Genomic DNA, 20,067 nt, shown 5'->3' with positions numbered 1-20,067 from the left:
TCCCAGGCAAAACAAGTTAAGTATCCCTGCTTTAGGGAATAGCATAGATATTGGGCTTTTAAGAAAGCATTCATCATTTAATTGTGGTTGTTATCATATATTCTTTATCCAGCTAGTTCTTATGAATGTGAATTCAGGGCATTGCTGAAATTTAAAAAGTGAATAAAAACAGTACTGATAAAAGTCAAGGACTGAGACGTTTGCTGCTTTTTTTTATTCACTTTTTTTTTTTTTTTTTTACTATTGCACTTTGAGTACTCTTCTTTTGTACACAAATGTCTTAAATAAACTGACATTTTTTGCATTGATCTCAGTCTGTGAACCTTTTGTGTGGCTGTCCAGCCCAGTTGCATTGGTGTGCGGGTATCTCCTCTGCCTTCTTTTCTCTTTATGTGGATACACAGCAGCCTGTTTTATCATTACATAAAACACATTATTATTGCATTTGGACCATTGTAAAAACAAAACGTTTTTCTTGCTCTGAGTGATATTAATATACATCTTACAGGCCGCCAACCCCAGAAGACTCAAGTTTTGTATTTAAAATGATGACATTTTTATGGTCACAGTCTAAACTATACTGTATTAGTTTCATTAATAATGAAGTTTAAAATTAAAATACTCTCCATGAAAAGGTAGAGCCCAACAAATGTTTACAAGCATGTCTGATTTGCGACAGTTTTAGGCCATACATGAGTGGATTTTGCAGAGGCTGAACGACCATTATATAGATATGAAAGAAAACACACAGCGGATATGGAACAGAGCGCACATCAAATCTCTGAGTGATCAAATTGTAAAAGCAGCCAAGGACAACACTGATGATTGAAACAAAATGCGGAGTGCAGGTTTCCAGGGCTTTCATCCTGGTCTCTTTGGAACCTTTTAAACAAACAGACAGAATTTTTACATAAGTGTATGAAATATAACAGACAGGAGTAGCAACAGAGAAAATGAGGCCAAACACCATATCATGAATGAGTGACAATGTTCTGTTTGGTGAACAAGAGAGTTCAACTACAAGGTGGTGTACACAGAAAACTTTGTTGATAATAGTCCCACAGCGCTTTAAACGAACAGTGAATGACAGTAAAACTCCAACCTCTATAAAAGTAGCCACCCAAATAACAAGAATGACCTTTTGTACTGTTCTTTTAGTTATTATGACGTTGTAATGTAAAGGCTTACAAATACATACATATCTGTCATATGCCATCATTGTCAAAGTTCCAAATTCAATACCTATATACGAGTGAATGTTGAATATTTGAAGGAAGCAGTAAATGACTGAAATTTCATGAGTGTCTGACAAGAAATGTACCATCAAGCAGGGCAAAATAGACGTGCAGCCCCAGATTTCATTTACAAACAAACAGCACAGGAATAGATACATGGGCTCATGCAGGTTTTTGTCCAGATAAATAATGACAATAAGAAAAGCGTTGGCAAAAATAACTGACATGTAAAATAGCAATGCAACTGTGAAATACAGGTACTTGAAGCGTCCCATGTTACCATACATAGCCAGCACAAATGACATAATCTCTGTTGAGTTCTCCATCTGCTCAGGAAAAAGACACAAGCAGCTTAAACAACAGATGAATTCAAGGTTATAGATTATAGAAAAGTATGGTTATTTTACCTGAAGACATTATATTATTAGTATATGTTATCATTTATCAAAGCACGTCCAAAAAACCTGTAGGTATGAACATCAATTATACCATATATTTTTTTTATATATAGATATATATACCATGTCTCCATATCATCATATCACAGATCAAATTAAACAAGCAGTTTTAGCGATGATCAACAGAAAATCCCCCCCCCCCCTACTGACATTAACAAACAGTAACAGTTGGACCTTTTATACTGATGTTCTGGCAGTCAAACATGACAAGCAGAATGTTAAACCAATCAACACTGAGGTATTCTTTTTTGTGGAATGCAGCGTGTATGCGTGCGTAATGCATGTATGGGTGTAGCAAGCACATGGGCGTGTACCAACGCATTCTCACTCCGACATCATCATATGTTGACGTTTGGTCATGAACTTTCCATGTCAACATATGATGTGCATGAGTGAGGGTAGAATGGAGTGTGAGATGGATCGGTGGTTTAGCACGACGTCTGCAGTGATGCAGGCACTTAGCGAGACCGTCGTGGTGAAGAGTGAGCTGAGCCACAAGGCAAAGCTTTCGATTAAGTGGTCAATCTTCGTCCCAACTAGGCTTGTGCGGATTTCTGGTTTAACCGGTTAGGTCTGGTTTAAGAGCTCCACCCGGTTTAATTCACGTCAACCGGATAAACCGGAGGAAAAAAAACAACAACAACAAGCTTTTCACATCAGCGGCGTGTCAAGGGACTATATTCAACTTATCTTGCATTGTAACATGCATTATGACAACTTAATAAGGTTTATGTTTGTTTATAAATGAAGTGGAGGAGCCTACAAGTGTTTTGTTTAGTTTGTCTCAGAGGCTTCAGAGGGACTCAGCAGCTCCGCTCCGCTCAGCTGTCTGCTGCTGCTGCGAGAGATCAAATTTCATTGGGGGCGGGGAAAAGTGCGAGGGAGTCAGCAGTCATTCAGTTTGTTGCCCTAGTAACCTGTTTCCACTGAAGAAGTTCCTGGTACTATTTGGGGGGCTGGAACCACTACAGGAACGTCCTCTCGCTCGGCCCTCTCAACCACCAGTGGAGTCGGAGAAAGGTTCCTTGGTGTCTTTCTGCGTCTTCTTCTTCTTGTGTAACCTTGTGTGTATTGGTGGTTAATACAGCATTACCACCACCTAGTGGATTGGAAGCGCATTACACCTATAATGGGCTTTTATTGGGAAAAATAGCTCAAATGTGACCCCCAGTGGTAAAATTAGGTATATAATTCGATATATCGGTTCGGCTAGATATTTGACTTTAAATCAAACCGGTTGGAAAATTTTCAAACTGGCACAAGCCTAGTCCCAACCCTCACCTATGGTCATGAAACAGCCCAAATTAGTTTCCTCCGTGGGGTGGCTGGGCTCAGCCTTAGAGATAGGGTAAGGAGGTAAGAAGCTTGGACACCTGGAGGGAGCTCGGAGTAGAGCCGATGCTCCTTCATGGGGCATCTGGGCATCTAATCTGGGCGCCTCCTGTTAGAGGTGTTCGGGTACGTCCAACTGGTAACATGCTGGCGGGATTACATATCATCTTGTCTGGCCTGGGAAGGCCTCAGGGTCCCCCAGGAGGAGCTGGAAAGCGTTGCTGGGGAGAGGAGCGTCTGGAATACTTTGCTCAGCGTGCTGCCCCCATAACCTGACTTTGGAAAAGCGGTTGAAAATGGATGAATGGATGGATGAATTAATCAACTGGATTGTTTTAACTATAGGATGCATTGATTTGATTGATTTATTTTAATGTGAAATGTGAAAACACACAAGGTTTCTCTGCTGCTTCGCATTGCCTCTGGTACTATGAGGTATTCATTTTATCATTTTTAAACAGATTGTAGTCGTACACTGTTCTATATCGTTTTTACCTGTTGGAGGGCTGCAGATCTGCACATAGAGAGAAAAAAATAGACCAGCCGCATAAAAGTAACATTCAGTATGCCAAGCTACAGTCGACTCAACTAGGCCATTTAATTGGACCACTGTCCCTGTCCTAGTATACAAGCACGGGAGAGCAATCAATTCACTGACCTAAACATGTCCGACTCCGCTACAATGGGTGGCAGTATGCCCTCTTTCAGCTTGTTAGTATGGGACCTTCTTCCGGGTGATCTATTGTGTCTCAGACCAAACAATCAACAAACAAGTTAGCTACGATTAGCTAGTGGCAAACTGGTACCATGGTGGACTACCCGAACCTTACAGCCATGTACATTTTGTTCGTCCAAAAATGCACGGCTCTGGATGTAGATTTCGGCATGTTGTTACTGGCTTCTTCTTCGGTAAAGCATTAAATGCTACTTGACTTCCGGGTCAAAGGCCATGTTGGACAGTGTGGAGCAAGCGCAGAGTGACTAGGCCAGTTTGGGTCTGATTGAGCTTGCCACTGCAGGCAAGCGTGGTTTCCGTGGTCAGAATAGCAGCTTCAGTTGATTACAATGAATGTGCTCTGCTGTGGGCATGCTGCAGTAGATGTGTCGCGCAACATCTGTGTCCTTTGTTCTTCATTGCTAGTTATATAAAAATTCACCCCCTGTACAGTTGTCATGAATGTTGAAATTAGCTGTAAAGACAAAAACTGTTTTTTGTACCAGGCTGTAGGCATGTTTATTACTGCCAGCCTCAAGTGACCATTAGACGAACTGTACGTACACGCTGTGCCAGCGAACGAGTAGCAATAAACTACAAGTTATCGCACCGTTAACAATGCCCTGCATAACCTGGGCTGGAGGCAACATATAAAAGCCTTATTTTCCTTTCTTTGTGTGTGTGTGTGTGTGTGTGTGTTTGTGTGTTTGTGTGTGTGTGTGTTTTCCAATGTCACTGCAGCCAAGGCAACAGAAACACAAAGTACCGACTCTGGACAACCTAGCAACAGGGATTGAACACACACACACACACACACACACACACACACACACACACATGCACAGAGGGCAGTCTTTTTGAGGGAGACAGCAGGTACGTCCAACGTTTTGTCTTTGAATGCTTGTTTCTGCTATAAAACATCAAACAAATCCAGAAGTTTTGACAAGCAGCTGATAAACTGACCGACACGAAATCTAAACCTTGACTCAGTAATTTACTTTTTTATTAAGGCAGTTATTTTCTGGAATACTTTCAAGGCTCTAATCCTAAATCTCCTCACTGTTTGTTACTTGTAATGTTGGTGATTGAGGAATTTAAGTTTATTCACTCTGTCTGAATCGAGACTAGCTAAACTGAAAACTTGATTTGTGACTTTCACTGGAAGTTTGTCCCCTCAGCTTCATGTTCTAGCTGCGATACAGTATAGTATAGTTTCATGTCCCGGCTGCTGTGATTTATATCCAGTTACTACAATACTGTTCCTAGTACAGCACAGTACAGTACAGTAGAGTATAGTGTAGTAGACTTGGTATAGAGCTAGGTCTACTACTTGCAGCTACTGAGATATTTAACACAGCGTGACCTGGGTAATGTGCTGGCTTCGGTTGATGCCACAGCTTCCCTTCTGTCGTTTTGCAATCAGAAAATAACCTGCAGGCTGCAGTTGCAGGACAATCATCATATTTATTCATACTAAGCATACATAAGTTTAAATAAATGTCAATTTCTTCATTTTTCATCCAAAAACCAAACACAACTTTCAGCATGTCAAACAATCTTCTGCGCCACAGTGGTCAAAAACTATTTGTCCTTCCTGACTGCTGTCACACAGATTAGACCTGCTGCTGCTGGTCACCAGCCTGCGGTTATACCTGCAGTGGAGGGTTTGTACTGGCCAGAATCGCCACCACAGCCACTGAATGAAGGTCTATTCCAGAGATGCTGCCTGCTCTCCTCCCAGGGAAGCAGTCAGAGGGACTGTGGGGGGACTAGCAGCTAATTCTTCCCTCATCTGTCGTCTCATAAACAGAAAGAGAGAGCGAGGCAAGGAGGAGATCAGTGGATGAGCTGCATGCAACTCAACAATGAAATAAGATTACATAAATCAATGTATGGGAAACACTGATTTACTGTGTGGAGCGCATGCATATGCCCGTTTTCGTCTGGTGGGACGAGCTTAGGACATTGAGGTGACAGCTGCGGAAGGACAGTGTATTTTCATATGCTTACGATTTTTTTTGTTGCCTTTCCAGATTTTCGCCCACCCCAGCTTTAAAAGCTGTGAGTTCACCTGTGTATCGAAACCAGGGAGAAAACCAAGACTCAAAACAAATCTAAAACGTAACAGTCAAGTTTTATATTACCAAATCAAGTCAGTATCATCCAGATGTAACGCAATCATTGTTATCTTGCCTACCTCGGAACAAGACATCATGAAGGATTTGTCTCTGTCCCTGCTGAGTCGAGGGTGTGGTCGATTCATTTCATCTAACAGAAACACAGGGAGACAAGATGGACGGCTGGATGTCTGCTTCACACCGCAGGTACTCATACACCACAAAGGCTGTTGTGGTACAAATCCCAACATACTGGTATTAAAATACATTTACATCTTATATTGGTCAGACTGCCTGTTTGTTGCTGGTTTACTGTCTTTGTTATGGAATGTATCTGCGTTAAATTTTCTCACAATAATGTCAACAAACTAATTAACCAATGAATCTGTTTTTCAATCATTATTCAAACATTCCATGCCTCATAATCAATATTATCCATCAATCGATCAATAGGATTACTACATCTGGAAGTCCAAGGACTCTCTCCTGCGACTTTCTAACAGTGGACATCTGTTTGTGGAGGCAGAATCAGCCCTTCCAAAGACTTACAGCACTCGTAGGGGGCCACTTCTACTGTACTCACAGGTATCTGTGTGTGTCTGTGCAGGAAACTACACTCACCGTCATAATGTAACAACTTTGGTAAGGCACAGTTAAAGGAACAGTTCACCTCAAAATCAAAAATACATATGTTTTCTCTTGCCTGCTGTTTATCAGTTTAGATCGTTTTGGAGTGAGTTGCTGAGTGTTTGATATATCGACCGTAGAGATGTCTGCCTTCTCTCCAATACAATGGAACTAAGTGGCACTCGGCTTGTGGAGCTCAAAGCACCCGAAAAATACATTTGAAAAACTCAACAGCAATGTCCCTCTGCAGAAATCATGAGCTGGTTACTCAAGATAATCCACAGACCTTGTTGTGAGCAGTTTCATGTAGGAACTATTCTTTCTACCGAACTACACCCACCAATTGCCCACAACAAGATCTATGGATTGTTGTTTTCAGCGCTACAAGCCAAGTGCCATCTAGTTCCACTATCTAGATTTTATAAATAGCACTGTAGGTAAGTAGAAAAATATGTATTATTGATCAGGGGGTGAACTGTACCTTCAACAAGACAGACACACCTGCTGAACCTCTTGAAAACATTACATGAGCTACATAGAGCTTTGACATACAAAAACAAAGAGTTCTGTTTTCAGGTTGACCTTCTTGTGTCACCAGGACCTGGTTACTGTAGAAACCAGTGGTAACTCAGAGACCAGAGACAGGAAGCAGCGTGTTGTTGGGAGCTATACTCGACAAGTGAAACAGCAGCTGAGCACCCTCAAGGAGCTAACAGCCTCCATTATGGGCTACAGCAACACTCAGGTATGGACCAGAATAACCTCTGTAGGCATACTACGTGTGTTTGTATGTATGCATGTTGTGTGTGTATGATGTTCATGTAGACCTTGTCCTACATTAAAAGATTTGTCTGCATGTATTAAGATGATTGCTGCTGATAATAATGGCTCAGGCTGAGAATCCTTCCACACCAGCAGTGTGTTAACCAAACCTTTAACTGGATGATTATGTTGCTTTATGTCTTAAGGATTTAAAAATTGATATTTGTCAAATAACTTGTTAACTTTATGAGGCTATAAAATGTCAGGGCTGTGTATCTGTCAGCTTTGGCTGGACTTCTTCTGCCTTTTTGTGGCCATTAATCAATTCCCTCCATCCATCCATCTTCATCCCCTTTATCCGGGACCGGATAAGCAGCTCTTTCCAGCTCCTCCTTTGGGATGCTGAGGCTTTCCCAGACCAGATGAAATATACAATCCCCCCAGCATGTTCTGGGTCTACCCCGGGGCCTCCTACCTGTTAGACCCAGAACATACCAGAGGGATTTTCAGGGGGTATGGGGATTAATCGATTCATGGAAGTCTAACGTTTGTCTTCCCTCTAGCTCAACTCCTCCAAACTTGGTCCACTCTTCCTTCCTCCTGTTCATCTCCCTCCTGCTTCAGACCCTCGTTGTCCCAGTCCTCTGCCCCTTCAGACAACACAAGAACAGCCCAGTCCTGAGCTGCTTGTACAGTTGAATCCCCAGTTGCTTCCTGCGGAGAGAAACTCTGAAGGTGAGGGTGCTTTCACACCTGCCCTGTTTGGTTTGGTTCAAACTAACTCAAGTTCGTTTGCCCCCTAAGTGCCGTTTGTTTGGGCAGGTGTGGACACAGTAGTCGCACTCGGGTGATCACCAAAACAACCAGACTGAGACCTTCTTGAAGAGGTGGTCTCGGTCCGGTTACAAACAACTCTGGTGTGGTTCGTTTGTGGCTGGAACATGTTCCGACCTGGATGTGAACCAACTGCAGTCACATGATGTTTGGGTTAAACATGAGCATGTTACAGTCCTGGAGGATTATTAATGTGCACCTCCTCCTGTACTGCCTTAATATGCACATTCAGCACATCCAATGCATCAAAACATTGTTTTCTAGTTGGAGCCGCGCCTCGTTTTCAAACTGTATGGTTTGACTAAAATGAACAATGACAGCAATATAGTCCACGATGAGCAGCGCTAAAATCAACCTGCGTAGTTGTCCCTCCATTGTGACATTAGAAAGTGTCACATTTATCTTGCAAGTCCTGCTTTGCTTCTCATTGAAGTAAAACAAACCAAGAGGAAGAATGCGACCACGTCAACTCTCCCAAACCCAGTGAAAGCCACCCAGTATGATTAGGTCCTAACATTAATCTTCTCTGCAGATAAAGAGGAGGAGCACGGCAGCAGGAAGAGGGTCAGGCTGGATCTGTTCCTCCAGATACCCTGCGCCCTTAGGACTCCAACTCCAAAGATGGATCCCCAGCCCTGGGTACACTATGTAGCAACGACCCCTGAAGAACCAGAAGTACCTCAGGTGCATGCTAATGATGAAAGTCACATCTAGAGACATATATTAATGCTTCTTTCCCTTTGGAAATGTATGTGAATCATTTTGATTTTTGATTTTGTTTAATTTATTGGCTGATTGTCTTTCTTACCACCTTCAGGCTTACGTAGATATGAATCTGCAGCAAACTGAAAGTTCACAGCATTCTGAAACAAGTCACCAAAGTTCAGGAGGGGAGGTCAGTTCCCCAAACATGAACCAGGTCTGTGATGTGGCAGATGATCAAGGCTGTACCATTCAAGATAGTGGAATGACCAGCGACGAAGGCAAAGGTGGAAGATCGATAAGTGGGATCGGACAAGAGAAGATAGGTGTGATTATGAGCTGTCATAATACCAGAAATTGATGTCCCGAGTTAAAGCTGTAATGTCTAATGAATGTAAGTCAGCAAGATTGCCTGAAATGCAAATTATCTTCATGTACTCGCCTTCCTCTCTGGTATATCAATTAGATACTCAGCCAGAAGAGAATTGGGTTGAAAAACTGCATTTTCCTGACTGTTCTCTCGTCAGACCTTGTGGAGCAAACACCAAACCTTTACCTCATACAAGTCTACGGTATATGTTGATAACCATGATGCTCTGATGGCCTCCCCCACACGCAGGCTTCCTTCCTCCTCTTCCTCCAGAGGGACATTCAGTGTGTAATGGACCTTGCTGGGAGAAGACAGACAGGGTAAAGATAGACAGGGTAAGACTGTCAGGAGTAACAGTGGTGCAATGATGAACGTATGTTCCAATTTTACTGTTCACCACAATAGAATATAACCACTGACAGTAGCTCGGTGCTCGTCTTGATCATTGTTTGTCTCTTCGTAGTTGTTTTGTGTCTTTATGTAACTGTTTGTGTCTCTTTGCGACTCTTGGCTCTTCTTGTTAGTCATATTGTGTCTCTTTGTAGTGGCTTGATTTCCATTGAGAAATGATCAAAATCCTTTCAAACAGAGGCTCCAGTCCAGGGGGCTCCTGTCCCCTTGGGCCCTTGGGCCTCTGCCCTATAGGCCCATTCAGTAATCCATCCCTGTTCTGTTGATTGTTTCAGCCGAGATTGGCGAGCCCCAGCAGTGATGAATACCATGCACCGCGCCTACCTCCCATAGAAGAGAGTCGTACTGTCGTCCCTGGCCAGACGATCCAGGGTCAGACCCAGGAAGATGCCCAAACAAAAAAAGTTGGGTTCCAACCCCAGGAAAATCTGAGTAGAGTCCATCTGAAGCCTCTGTTTCTTCCTCTGCTGTTTCCTGGTAAGGACGGTAACAAAGACACTCACAGAGTAACACAGACTGACTCTGTGACTACTGTCACAGTGGTGTGACACCCTATCCAGAGTGTATCCCGCCTCTCACCCCAGTAGGCTCCAGCCTGCCTGTCACCCTGAATAGCAGAGGCGGTTATAGATAATACATAGATGGATGCTTGTTTCAGAGGTAGTACTGATACAGCTTAGAATGAGAGAGAAATGTCAGATTGCTAAATTAAGAAACGGGGTGATTTAGTCTGTTATTGGCATAATGTTTTAGTTTTAATGTGTGGTTTAATGTTTTGTTGTGAAATGTAATTTCAAATATTCCCATCTAACATAATTATTAAACGGCATTTCGATCAAGTGTCAGGTCAGATATGTACTCCATATTACCTCTTTTGCTCTTGATCCTAAATGGGTCATAAGCAAACCAGTGGGATCAAGTTATTGTTTTCCAAGTCACAAGAATATTTCAAGTCTTTGCACTCAAGTCCCAAGTTCTAAACTTTGAGTTTCAAGCCCTAAACAAGTCCTAATATGCTGCTCACCAAATGTAAAGACATTTTAACAACAGAATAAAAATATGTTAAATTGAAAAATCATGAATGTTTTTTAAAAATATTTATTTATTTGTTAAAAAAAGTTTGTTGGGAGTTGTTGCATCTCCATCTGTAATTTTCCACCCGCATGTTTTGCATACTGCAATTTGTTTCATGTTGACCACTACATAGCTTTTGTGGAGGAAACATCTTTGGTGTAATTTTTTTCAGCTAGTGCTCAGTAAGGTAACGTTAGTTCTCCGTGGTTCTCTCCCCAGATTGATTGGATGCTGTCAAATTGTTTCAGACAAAGTGGATCGGAATTAAACGTCAACTTGCTGGGAATAAACAGCATTAACGTTATTTGATTAAGGGAAATAAATTAATTTTTGGCACTTTTTTAATGACATCATTTTTAGTCTTTGGGCCTGGAGAAACTACCAAGTATTTTCAAGTCCAAGTGAAGTCACGAGTCACTGGTGTTAAAGTCCAAGTCGAGTTGCAAATCTTTTTTGCTTTTGTCAAGTTAAGTCTAAAATCATCAAATTTATTACTCAATTCTGTCTCAAGTCCAAGTCATGTGACTGGAGTCCACAGCTCTGCAGCAAACCTACATTAGCTTTATTAGTAATGCTGGCTTGTTCAGGTAGCTATGCAGCAGTTACACCTGCAGTTAGTGGGTGAAATATTTAGTGACAACTAATCTTTCCATGTGTGTGATGGGACCTAACCCATTTTAATTTAGTAATGTGTAAATTTCTACACTTGTGAACACTTGGCGAACTTTGCAGTTTTAAAGACGCGATTGCTTGCCATTACGAACACAGAGCCTGTGAAACATTGAAATTTTCTGATATTACTTAAATCGAAAATGATAACTTGAACAACTTAGCTATGTACAGATGCTGGGTTACTCTCTGACTCTTCTCCTTCTGTCTTTCAGAAAAGATAGGTGAGAAGCAAAAAGGAGGAGGAGAAAAAACAGAGATTCACTACTTCAAAAAAGAGACAGTAGGACGAGGTGAAGCAGGAGGAGGAAGGCTACCCTCTGAGAAAGGCTCTGTGATTCTGCTGGAGCCAGGAGAAGGTACATCACACACACTTTACAGGCCTGTGTTTATTGTAGATTTAAATGATAAATTCAGCCTGATGGATGATTCTACAGATCCTAGAGTTCACGGACCGGTTGCACAAAACACCTTACATTTTCTCCTAAAGTATGACACTTAAGGCTTAATTTCTCCTTAGCTGAGGGACTTACACAGTTGCACAGAATTCCTTAAAAGGTTTACTTTGTTAAGGAAAAACATGAACTCATTTACTTCTGAACTGATGATGTGTGCAAGTGTAATTCTGCCCAGAAAACTCCTAAATGTTGAAGCTATCATCTCAACAGCAACACCACATTATTACTTGTTCTTTTTTCTCAACTCCAAGTTCAAAAGCACCATGCCCTATCAATACTAGACAATTTACAGTATACAAGACGGCACTTACCATGTACAATCAAGAATTGTCCCAGTTTTTTGTGTTAGTTCTTTTTCCAGTCAAGTTTTTTTGGATACTCATTTTTTTTTTTTTATAACTATTCATACCTCTTTGTGTGTCCGCATGTTGTTTGTTTTGTAGCTCATGTGTGATTTGGCTGCTGAATATTTTCTGTACATTTTCAGTATGTTCTTTGTGTCCATCACACTGTTGACATTCTTACACTGTGTCCTCTCCTTCAGAGCCTCCTCCTCCAGTAGGAGTGTTGGGTTGTGTTGCAGGACGGAAAGGCCCGGGCAAGCAGAGCTCTTTGGCCTTCTTACAGAACCTCCAGGATCCCAGTGAGTCCGGTGAAGCTAACAGAGGCGTAGTTAGGGGCATTCTTCCTCTGGAGCTGAGAGGTAAGGGGAGCTACTTTGTAATGATTCAGTTTTCAAAGGAACTCCACCGTCTCCTCTGTATGTGTTTCTGTTCTATTGTGAATCGTTGAACTGTCATGAGGACACAATCAGCCACATGCAAGAACCACTCCCACCAACAAATCTGAGTGATTTAAAGTAATAATCTCAAAGATTTTCATTTGAATAAATATCTGATAAGGGGGAACTCCAGTATTTTTCAACTTGAACCTTGTTTCCCCCTATATTTTTGTGCCTAAGTGACTCGTGGAATCAGCATTTTTTGAAATTGATCCAGTATTGCGAGAGAGGGCTGCAGCGACAGCGGTACTAGAATAGCAATAGGAAAAGAATTAAATAGAAATTCATTAATTCAGTGTGTGAAAAATTATGTTGTTACACTTTGATTTACCTGTCAAGGTGTCCATGTCTCTGTTCCTAAAAGTTGTTGTGTGTTGTCAGATTTGCAGAATGGCAGACCTGTTGGCAGCCTCATCTTAGGTCCTGATGGGGAAATCATTCAACTGTCATTGTACGACAACAGCCAGGACCCATCTCAGGGTGACGATGACACACGGGGGCAAGGTACACTCAGTGGGCCTTCAGGTGGAAACCTTCATGTTCAGGGAATCTCAAATCTATAAGTCACTCTTTCTGTCTTGCAGCTCTCCAGGTTTTGTCTGCAGAAGGAGAGGAGTTGCCCTGGGTCATTGTGCTGCAGCCTGAACACGCACATACAGGTCTGCACGCACAAATGTACATTCTTGTGGTCATTTGTAGAGTTGGTGGGGCAGGTGCAGTATGCATTGCTCTTTGATGCTCTTCAGGGGTGTACTTCTTTATGTGTTAAAGCCAATTTGACAAGTTCTCAATGTTTTTTTAGTAGACATAGGTTCTTTATATTTGTTGTACCTGTAGTTGTTTGCTCAGTATTACCTTCCCTTTACCTTTCCCTTTGTATTTTGTTAGGTAGGTCTCGGAACATTTTTGAGACAGAAGACATGTCACAGTACCATTCTCATTGTTGCGATGCAGTCAAGACACCTGTGATTTATCAGCTTGGTCTGCTTGTGTTTTTGTCCAACTGTTCGCCTCGCTGTTTCCTTCTGTCTTGAGTTATTTTTGCTGTCATAAATTCATCATGTCAAAATTCTCTACCCAGACTGTTTGTTCCCTGCTCTAACAACTGCCTGCTCATTAGGTATGTGTGCAGAAGGAGAGATGCAGCTGAACACAGACATTCCTGTGGATGGCATCCAGCACCATCAGTCTATGCACAAGGTGAATTATTGTTTTCTGACTGACATTTAGATTGATAAAAAACACTACAGGTAAGAGGAAAAATATGTTTTTTGATGTGGGGGTGAATTGTCTCTTTAACATGGCTCTTGTATTCCAAGTTTTGCTATCATGCTGACTGATCACAGTGTCTGCAGTTATACTCCTAAACAAAACAAACGCAAGAATCCAAGATGTGATTTACTATTTAGACACTGAGCATCTACACAACAGTGTGTACACAATATAGCATCTAACTATTTGTTGACTTTTTCAATTCAGTTCTCCAACCAGCTCCTAGATCTTCACACATCAACAGAAACGAATGCACGCTCAGCCAGCAGCCACACAGACGCAGGTAAAACTCTGCACCTGTTTTTTTAAATAAATGATTTAAATTTCAAGTAATTCTATCCAAACTTTATGTTTGCTGTTTCAGCCGCTGGGACCAAGAAAAAAACAAAGGGTGCAGATGCAGTGGGAGAAAATTGGAGAAAGAATGCTAAAAACAAGGTTAGGTTGCCTCCACTGAGGGAGCGGGTAGGGAAGGAGGAGCCAAGAGGAGGCAACACTGAGGCAGAGGAGGAAGATGAAGAGGAAGAGCCAGACAGTACAGGACAGAAAGGTCATTTGTCTGGATCACATCAGCCAAGGTTGGTGTAATTCATATTAAATTTGATGTCTTTTTGTCAATCAAAAGAGCTGCATTTGATATTCAGAGCATTAATATAGCAGCAAACTGCTATTTGCCATATAAAGATACAGTGGAGTATCCTGAGCAGATAATGAAGTCACGCTCCCTCTGTGTGTGTCCTAACCCAAGCTTCTCTGTTCTTTGTTGTGGCTGACGGTCTGGCTGCACGTACATGTGAGTGCATGTAATTCTCTGTGGGTGTATACCACTGGCTAGCTAAACACTGACACTCTGCACTGCAGTCATACAGCAGTTACCGCTGATAACGCAGCCCCAACCCACGGCATCATCACAGAAGCATAGCGCCCACTCTCCAGTGTTGCCAATTGAGTAATTAGCACTGGCTTCAAAAGTTGCTAAAAGTCACCAGATGGTGGCGTCATGCATGCATTTTCATATTGGTGACATCATCACGCATTCATTTGGGATAACGGAAGCATTTTACAAATTTGCTGAATTATATTCAATAGAAATCTGAAAAGTTGTTAAATCTATCGAGAAAGCAGCCACCTTCCAGTTTGCAAGATTTTGTTTCCAAGGATGGCAAAGTCATGACTTGCTCTACTCTCCTTCCGGTTAATTTGGGTTTGGGAGATTGGATAGGGTTATGTTAAGAATTTCAGGGCGAGCCAATCAGAGGGAGGGTAAGTTAGAGGAGGGCGGGTCATGCCTTTACCATCCTAGGAAAAAGTAACTCATGGTACCCCCTAGGGTTGCCCCCTAATAGTCAACCAAATCTTAGTCAACCATAAAGGTCATTAGTCGGCAAGATTATACTGATCGCTTGGTCACTGCAAAAAAAACAACAACCATAAAATAAACATGAAACTCTATTAGGAGCTGCCCTTTGTCAAAATAAACCAAAACCTATATGACTGGACCATGTGTGAATTTAATTTGAAAGGACAGACACAGGAAGTGTCCACGCTCGGCAGTCAGACAGGAGTCAGGTTAATTTCCAGGGCTGGTACCTGCGGTTATTCCACAGGCTAGTTAATAACATGTCGGGCAGGAAATCCAAAGTGTGCTCCATCAGCACCGTTGCAGTTGTCGGCACTGATCACACTGCTAGCACCATTAGCTTCTTGCCACCGCCTCAGTCAGCGCCACGTTAAGAGCTGTGTGCAGGCAGTCCCGCCCCAGACTAGATAGATACATATGCTTTGAATGTCATGTACAGCTTCTGTCAAGCTGCAGACATATGTATGAGATTTCCCAGAAAACCTGCAAAGTTTTCAAGATATTCGTCAGTAGCAGACGACTGAGAGAAGCTGCAGTTTAAAGATGATGTATCGTGCAGCCAGCAGAGCATCAGCCTGAATGAAGCAACAATAGATGAAACTGTGGACCAAAGGAGGAAGAATACTAAGAGGAAGGATGCTGAGGAAGCTGCAACAACCGCAGGGTGAACGAGGAATACTCACAAACTCCTATGAGATTAAAGACACTTTAATTTCTTTAACACACTGAGTTGCACACTTACACACACATTTTCTTTATTTAGGAACAGAGACGTGAAAACAGTTAAAAGTCCCTCATCAGATGGACAGAAAACATCAGTGACGAGGAGGGAAGGAAGAGGGCAGAGGCAAAAGACAGGAAGTGATGCTCAGTCAATCAGGCACCAGAAACAAGAAGAGAGGACCAACAGAGAAGCAGCAGAGACTCAGGACCGTTCTGCTCTCCCTCCTGTGGTGAATATTAATCGACTGATTGATTTACTGATGACATTTGCACAGCTGTAGCTGCTGCTTCGAATCAGTTCGAGTAAACTAACATGTTTACAAAGTACGTAAAAGATTGTTAAATGTGTTAAATGCACACCAAGAAAATAGGAACACCTGTATCTATTCTAAAGCAAAGCATTACATCAGATTACACTCAGGTTTACAATTACTTTTCTGTCTTTCAGAAAAAGAAGATGACAAACAGGGAAGAAAAAAGAGGAGACCTGAGGATGAAAGAGGAGAGAGAAGAGCAAGAAGAAGTGGTGAGGGAGAGGGAAAAGTCTGCTGGGAGGAGGAGGAGGAGGAAGAGAGGAGGGCTGGAACATAAAGAGTTAGATAATGGTAAGATATTACAAACAATCCAAAATAAGGTAAAGGGCACATTATGAGAGGATTTGTTTGAGATTGTCACCCAACAACTCATTTTAACGTGTGTCATGTCTTTTCTTGTCACAGAGAACCATAAAGATCCTCTGGAGAAGGAGGAGGCGGAGATCAAACAGGAAATGGAAGAGGAGTCTCACCTAAAATCTACCAAAAGGCCCTCGGCATCACAAAGACACAATGACAAAACAAAGACATATTCAGAGGAGGACATGGACCCTGAGCGTCTTTCCACCAATGCTGACAAACACGGCAGCATCCGATCAATGAGCTCGCTCAGATCCGCTGCTGCTTCATTCAACCAGAGGAGCTCGAGGAGGTCTGCTGCCTCCTCTTCCTGTGACGGGGCAGCGCTGGCCAGTGCCCTGGGTCTCACTTCATCACATGGCCGCCTGTCGTCATGTTCAACTGTTATGGTGCTGGAGGAACAGCTGATGCTGAACCCAGTAAAGCCGGAGGTTCGTAAAAAGGACACCAACTCACCAGAATAAATGTTACTTAGGTACCAGATACACCAGGCCAGCACTGAGTGGCTCTGAAACAACTTCTACCCTCAGGTCACAAGGATGGTGAATGAGGACACTGACAGGATTAGATTTCAGTTGAGTTGTATCTTGTATGATTTCATGTGGCAAATAAAATTATTTGATTGTTAATGTGTTTGTGTGTTTTAGTCCACCAGGCCCAGAAAGAGTCACGAGGAGGAGCAGGCGGAGGCTGCTGCTCTGCGTCTGGCCCAGCGAGCAGAGAGACGGAGGCAGGAGGTGGAGAGGAAGAGGAGAGAGCGGGAGGAAGAGGAGAGGCAGCAGCAGGAGAGGGAGCAGACAGAAGAGAGGATGAAGGGCGAGCTGGAGGAGGAGAGGAGGAAGAGAGCTGAGGAGCTCAGGTCCTACTTTTTTAAAAATTCACAACGTAAAGGACAGGGTCACAGTTTTTTTTCGAGTCAGGTGTCCAAATGAAAATTGAAACAACACTGAATTAATATTCTTCTCTGTCTCCAGACTGAAGAAGCTGGCGGAGGAGGAGGAGAGGAGGAAGCGTGAGGAAGAGAAGGAGGAGCAAGCGAGACGGGAACAGGCGCAAAGAGAAAGAGAGAGGAGGAGGCAGGAGGAGAGGAGGCGGCAGATGGAGCGACTCCAGAAGATGAGGGAGGAGGAGGAACAGAGGAGGAAAGGTGAGAGTCAGAGGAGTGAAGAAGAAGGAGTGAGAGCGAGGAGGAAAAGACAGAAGACTATGTTCAGTATAAATAAACAAATAAAACATGATGAAACAGTACCCATGTGACCAGTCTCCCCTCATCCTGAGGCCATAGTTAACAGTAACATCAGCACACTCCATCATATTATCGAATACAGTTTAATCTGCAAATTGCTTGGACTGTGCGCTGACAACATACAGACATTGGTAGTGATCTGACTCCCCTACGAAGAACAGTAAAGGTTACAGCCCGTCATAAAGAATGATATGAAGGGTTGCCACTTTGTCACCCTGTCAATCTCCTTATCCCGCCATTCCTGAGTGAGTTCGACCCCTGTTTCTTTGGCCTTTGGCTCCTTCTGTCTGAAACATAGACTCTTCATTTAAAAAGTGAGAGCAGTAAATCTACCTTCATTATCATTTTTAAACTGCTGAGGTGTGCGGGGCTCATTGAAGGGCTAAAAAAGTTAACTGGCAGTAATTTAATGTCCTGGAAATTATGTTATGTCCCCTCCAGCTGAACTAGAGCGTCTGCGCCTGGAAGAGGAGAGGAGGCAGGAGGAGGAGAACAAGAAGCTGCAGGAGATGGATGAGGACGAGAGGATAGAGTACCTCTGCAGGAAGAAGCAGGAGGAGGAGAACAGGAGGAGGGAAGAGGAGGAGTGTAAGAGGAGAGAAGAGGAGGCTGCCTTGCAGGCTGCAGAGGAGGCCAGGCTGCAGGCTGAGCTACTCGCTAGGTACATATACTCTATAGGCCGTATTTAAACGATCTACAGTATAGCTCATGGTCTAAAGTACTTTTGGAGTGTGTTCAATTCCACTCTGCTGATTGAACAGGCAACAACACATCCTCACTCCGACCATGTCACATATCGATGTTTAGTCATTCCATGTTGTCCACATATGACGTGTTGGTTGTTGACATTCTAGGACGCTGTGTCAAGTTCTGCCTGTTACATGCATTCTCTTCTTTCAAAATACACTTCTGTTTTCACAGGAAATGTACCGTTTCCATACAGTCTCTTTCAAAATAAACGCACCACATCGGTACAACACGTTTTTTTTCCCTTCAACAACAAACACATATGGTTGGGTTTAGGAAAAAAGAACAATCGCTTTCTGCTGCCTCAAAATAGCGATACACCTACAATGCACCTGTCCTCACCTCATTTTCAGACCTAAACGCCCATGGGAACACAGATTGGCGCAAGTACATTTGCTACTTATACTGCATCGGTCTGAAATTAGTAATGACGCTGTGTGCCGCTTTGCACCATTTTTATTCTCTCGCAATGCATGTATGTTGTCTAGCAGTATTTTTTGAATTCCCTTTGATTTACATATCTGAAAGGAGGAAGGCTCCAGCAAGTTAAATTGTCCAGCTCTGTCTCTCTTTGTGTCTCTCTCTCTCATACTGTCCTCATACAGACAGATGGCGCTGTTGCAGCAGCAGTTGGCTTTTAAGAGGGGTCTTAAGTTGGAGGCTGGAGGTCTGGAGAAAACTCAGGGCATCTCCAGACCCTGGATCTACTCTTATTTCACTTTGTTACAGCTGTTGGGTCTAAATCCAACCAAAGGTGAGACCATGACCTCTGACATTTAACCTACAACTGAGACCATGATGGACAAATGAAAACTTTTTTTTTTTGACAAAATAGTTCAGTACAGAAGCCCTGAGAGTTAAGGTGAAAAATTAGGGCAAAACCTAAGTTTATCTCCTACGTATAAAAAAAGAACATTCTCTGATGTCCAACCCACCTGCTTACTTTTCCCTTTGTTTATATAAAAGACAAAAGTTTTAAATCATGTTGTCCTTGTATTATTCACTGTAGGTTTACAGCATTTGTTTTTGTCCTGATATTGTTTTGGTTTTCCACATTCAACTTAAAAAGAGAGCCATTATGTGAATTTAAGGCACAGTGCTTTTACTTTGGGGTGCAGTTTTTCTGCTGTAGATTGAGTGAATAACTGACAGTTACTCAACAGAGACAGCAAACTAGCCAGATTAGACAACGACATGGCCAAATGCAAGTATGACGCTGAATATATTAAACTGTGTGGACCTTGAAGTAATGACTAAGGAGAAATCTGGACCCTGTGGCTGGACCAGTTGGGAACCACCCATAGTGTAAAGGATACATTAAATATTAATAATTTTCTAAAAATTAAAAGGTACAACGACATAAATATCTATACAAAGTGCACTGAGATAAAGCTGAACCTTCAAGTCATTAAAGTTTCTCTGTGTTTAGCTTAAATTTCCATTTAATACCTGCACCTGAGCAGGATTTTGTGACATCACAATTCATTTTTAAAGGCAATG

At 42.5% G+C, this 20,067-nt stretch overlaps 2 protein-coding genes across 2 annotated transcripts; one reads left to right on the top strand and one right to left on the bottom strand.

The window, feature by feature from the left end:
• Positions 1-613: 613 nt before the first annotated feature.
• Positions 614-1,561, bottom strand: LOC126393475 (olfactory receptor 2F1-like). Its single transcript, XM_050049662.1, has one exon. The coding sequence runs from the start codon at positions 1,559-1,561 to the stop codon at positions 614-616; it is 948 nt and encodes a 315-aa protein (XP_049905619.1).
• A 2,995-nt stretch (positions 1,562-4,556) lies between these two features.
• Positions 4,557-19,489, top strand: LOC126393077 (uncharacterized). The gene is made up of 24 exons (XM_050048933.1): positions 4,557-4,613; positions 5,353-6,064; positions 6,311-6,442; positions 7,083-7,229; positions 7,810-7,981; positions 8,613-8,764; positions 8,898-9,108; positions 9,402-9,487; positions 9,839-10,040; positions 11,522-11,665; positions 12,309-12,467; positions 12,927-13,049; positions 13,130-13,204; positions 13,666-13,745; positions 14,025-14,100; positions 14,182-14,399; positions 15,708-15,841; positions 15,941-16,130; positions 16,349-16,505; positions 16,620-17,005; positions 17,222-17,433; positions 17,549-17,721; positions 18,262-18,481; positions 19,173-19,489. Exons 2-24 carry the CDS (start codon positions 5,954-5,956, stop codon positions 19,345-19,347), a joined length of 3,735 nt encoding a protein of 1,244 aa, XP_049904890.1. The 5' UTR covers positions 4,557-4,613; positions 5,353-5,953; the 3' UTR covers positions 19,348-19,489.
• Positions 19,490-20,067: the final 578 nt, after the last annotated feature.

The sequence above is a fragment of the Epinephelus moara genome, chromosome 7 (assembly GCF_006386435.1).
Source record: "Epinephelus moara isolate mb chromosome 7, YSFRI_EMoa_1.0, whole genome shotgun sequence".
Classification (NCBI taxonomy): Eukaryota; Metazoa; Chordata; class Actinopteri; order Perciformes; family Serranidae; genus Epinephelus; species Epinephelus moara.
The sequence above is the reverse complement of the archived record's forward strand: the minus strand, read 5'-3'. Positions and strand labels throughout refer to the sequence as shown.

Bases quoted from the DNA above. Each gene is read 5' to 3' on its own strand.
- LOC126393475 (XM_050049662.1), bottom strand. From the start codon at position 1,561: ATGGAGAACTCAACAGAGATTATGTCATTTGTGCTGGCTATGTATGGT.
- LOC126393077 (XM_050048933.1), top strand. From the start codon at position 5,954: ATGAAGGATTTGTCTCTGTCCCTGCTGAGTCGAGGGTGTGGTCGATTC. The intron at 12,468-12,926 runs GTAAGGGGAGCT...GTGTGTTGTCAG, and splicing joins TCTTCCTCTGGAGCTGAGAG to ATTTGCAGAATGGCAGACCT. The intron at 17,722-18,261 runs GTGAGAGTCAGA...TGTCCCCTCCAG, and splicing joins GGAGGAACAGAGGAGGAAAG to CTGAACTAGAGCGTCTGCGC.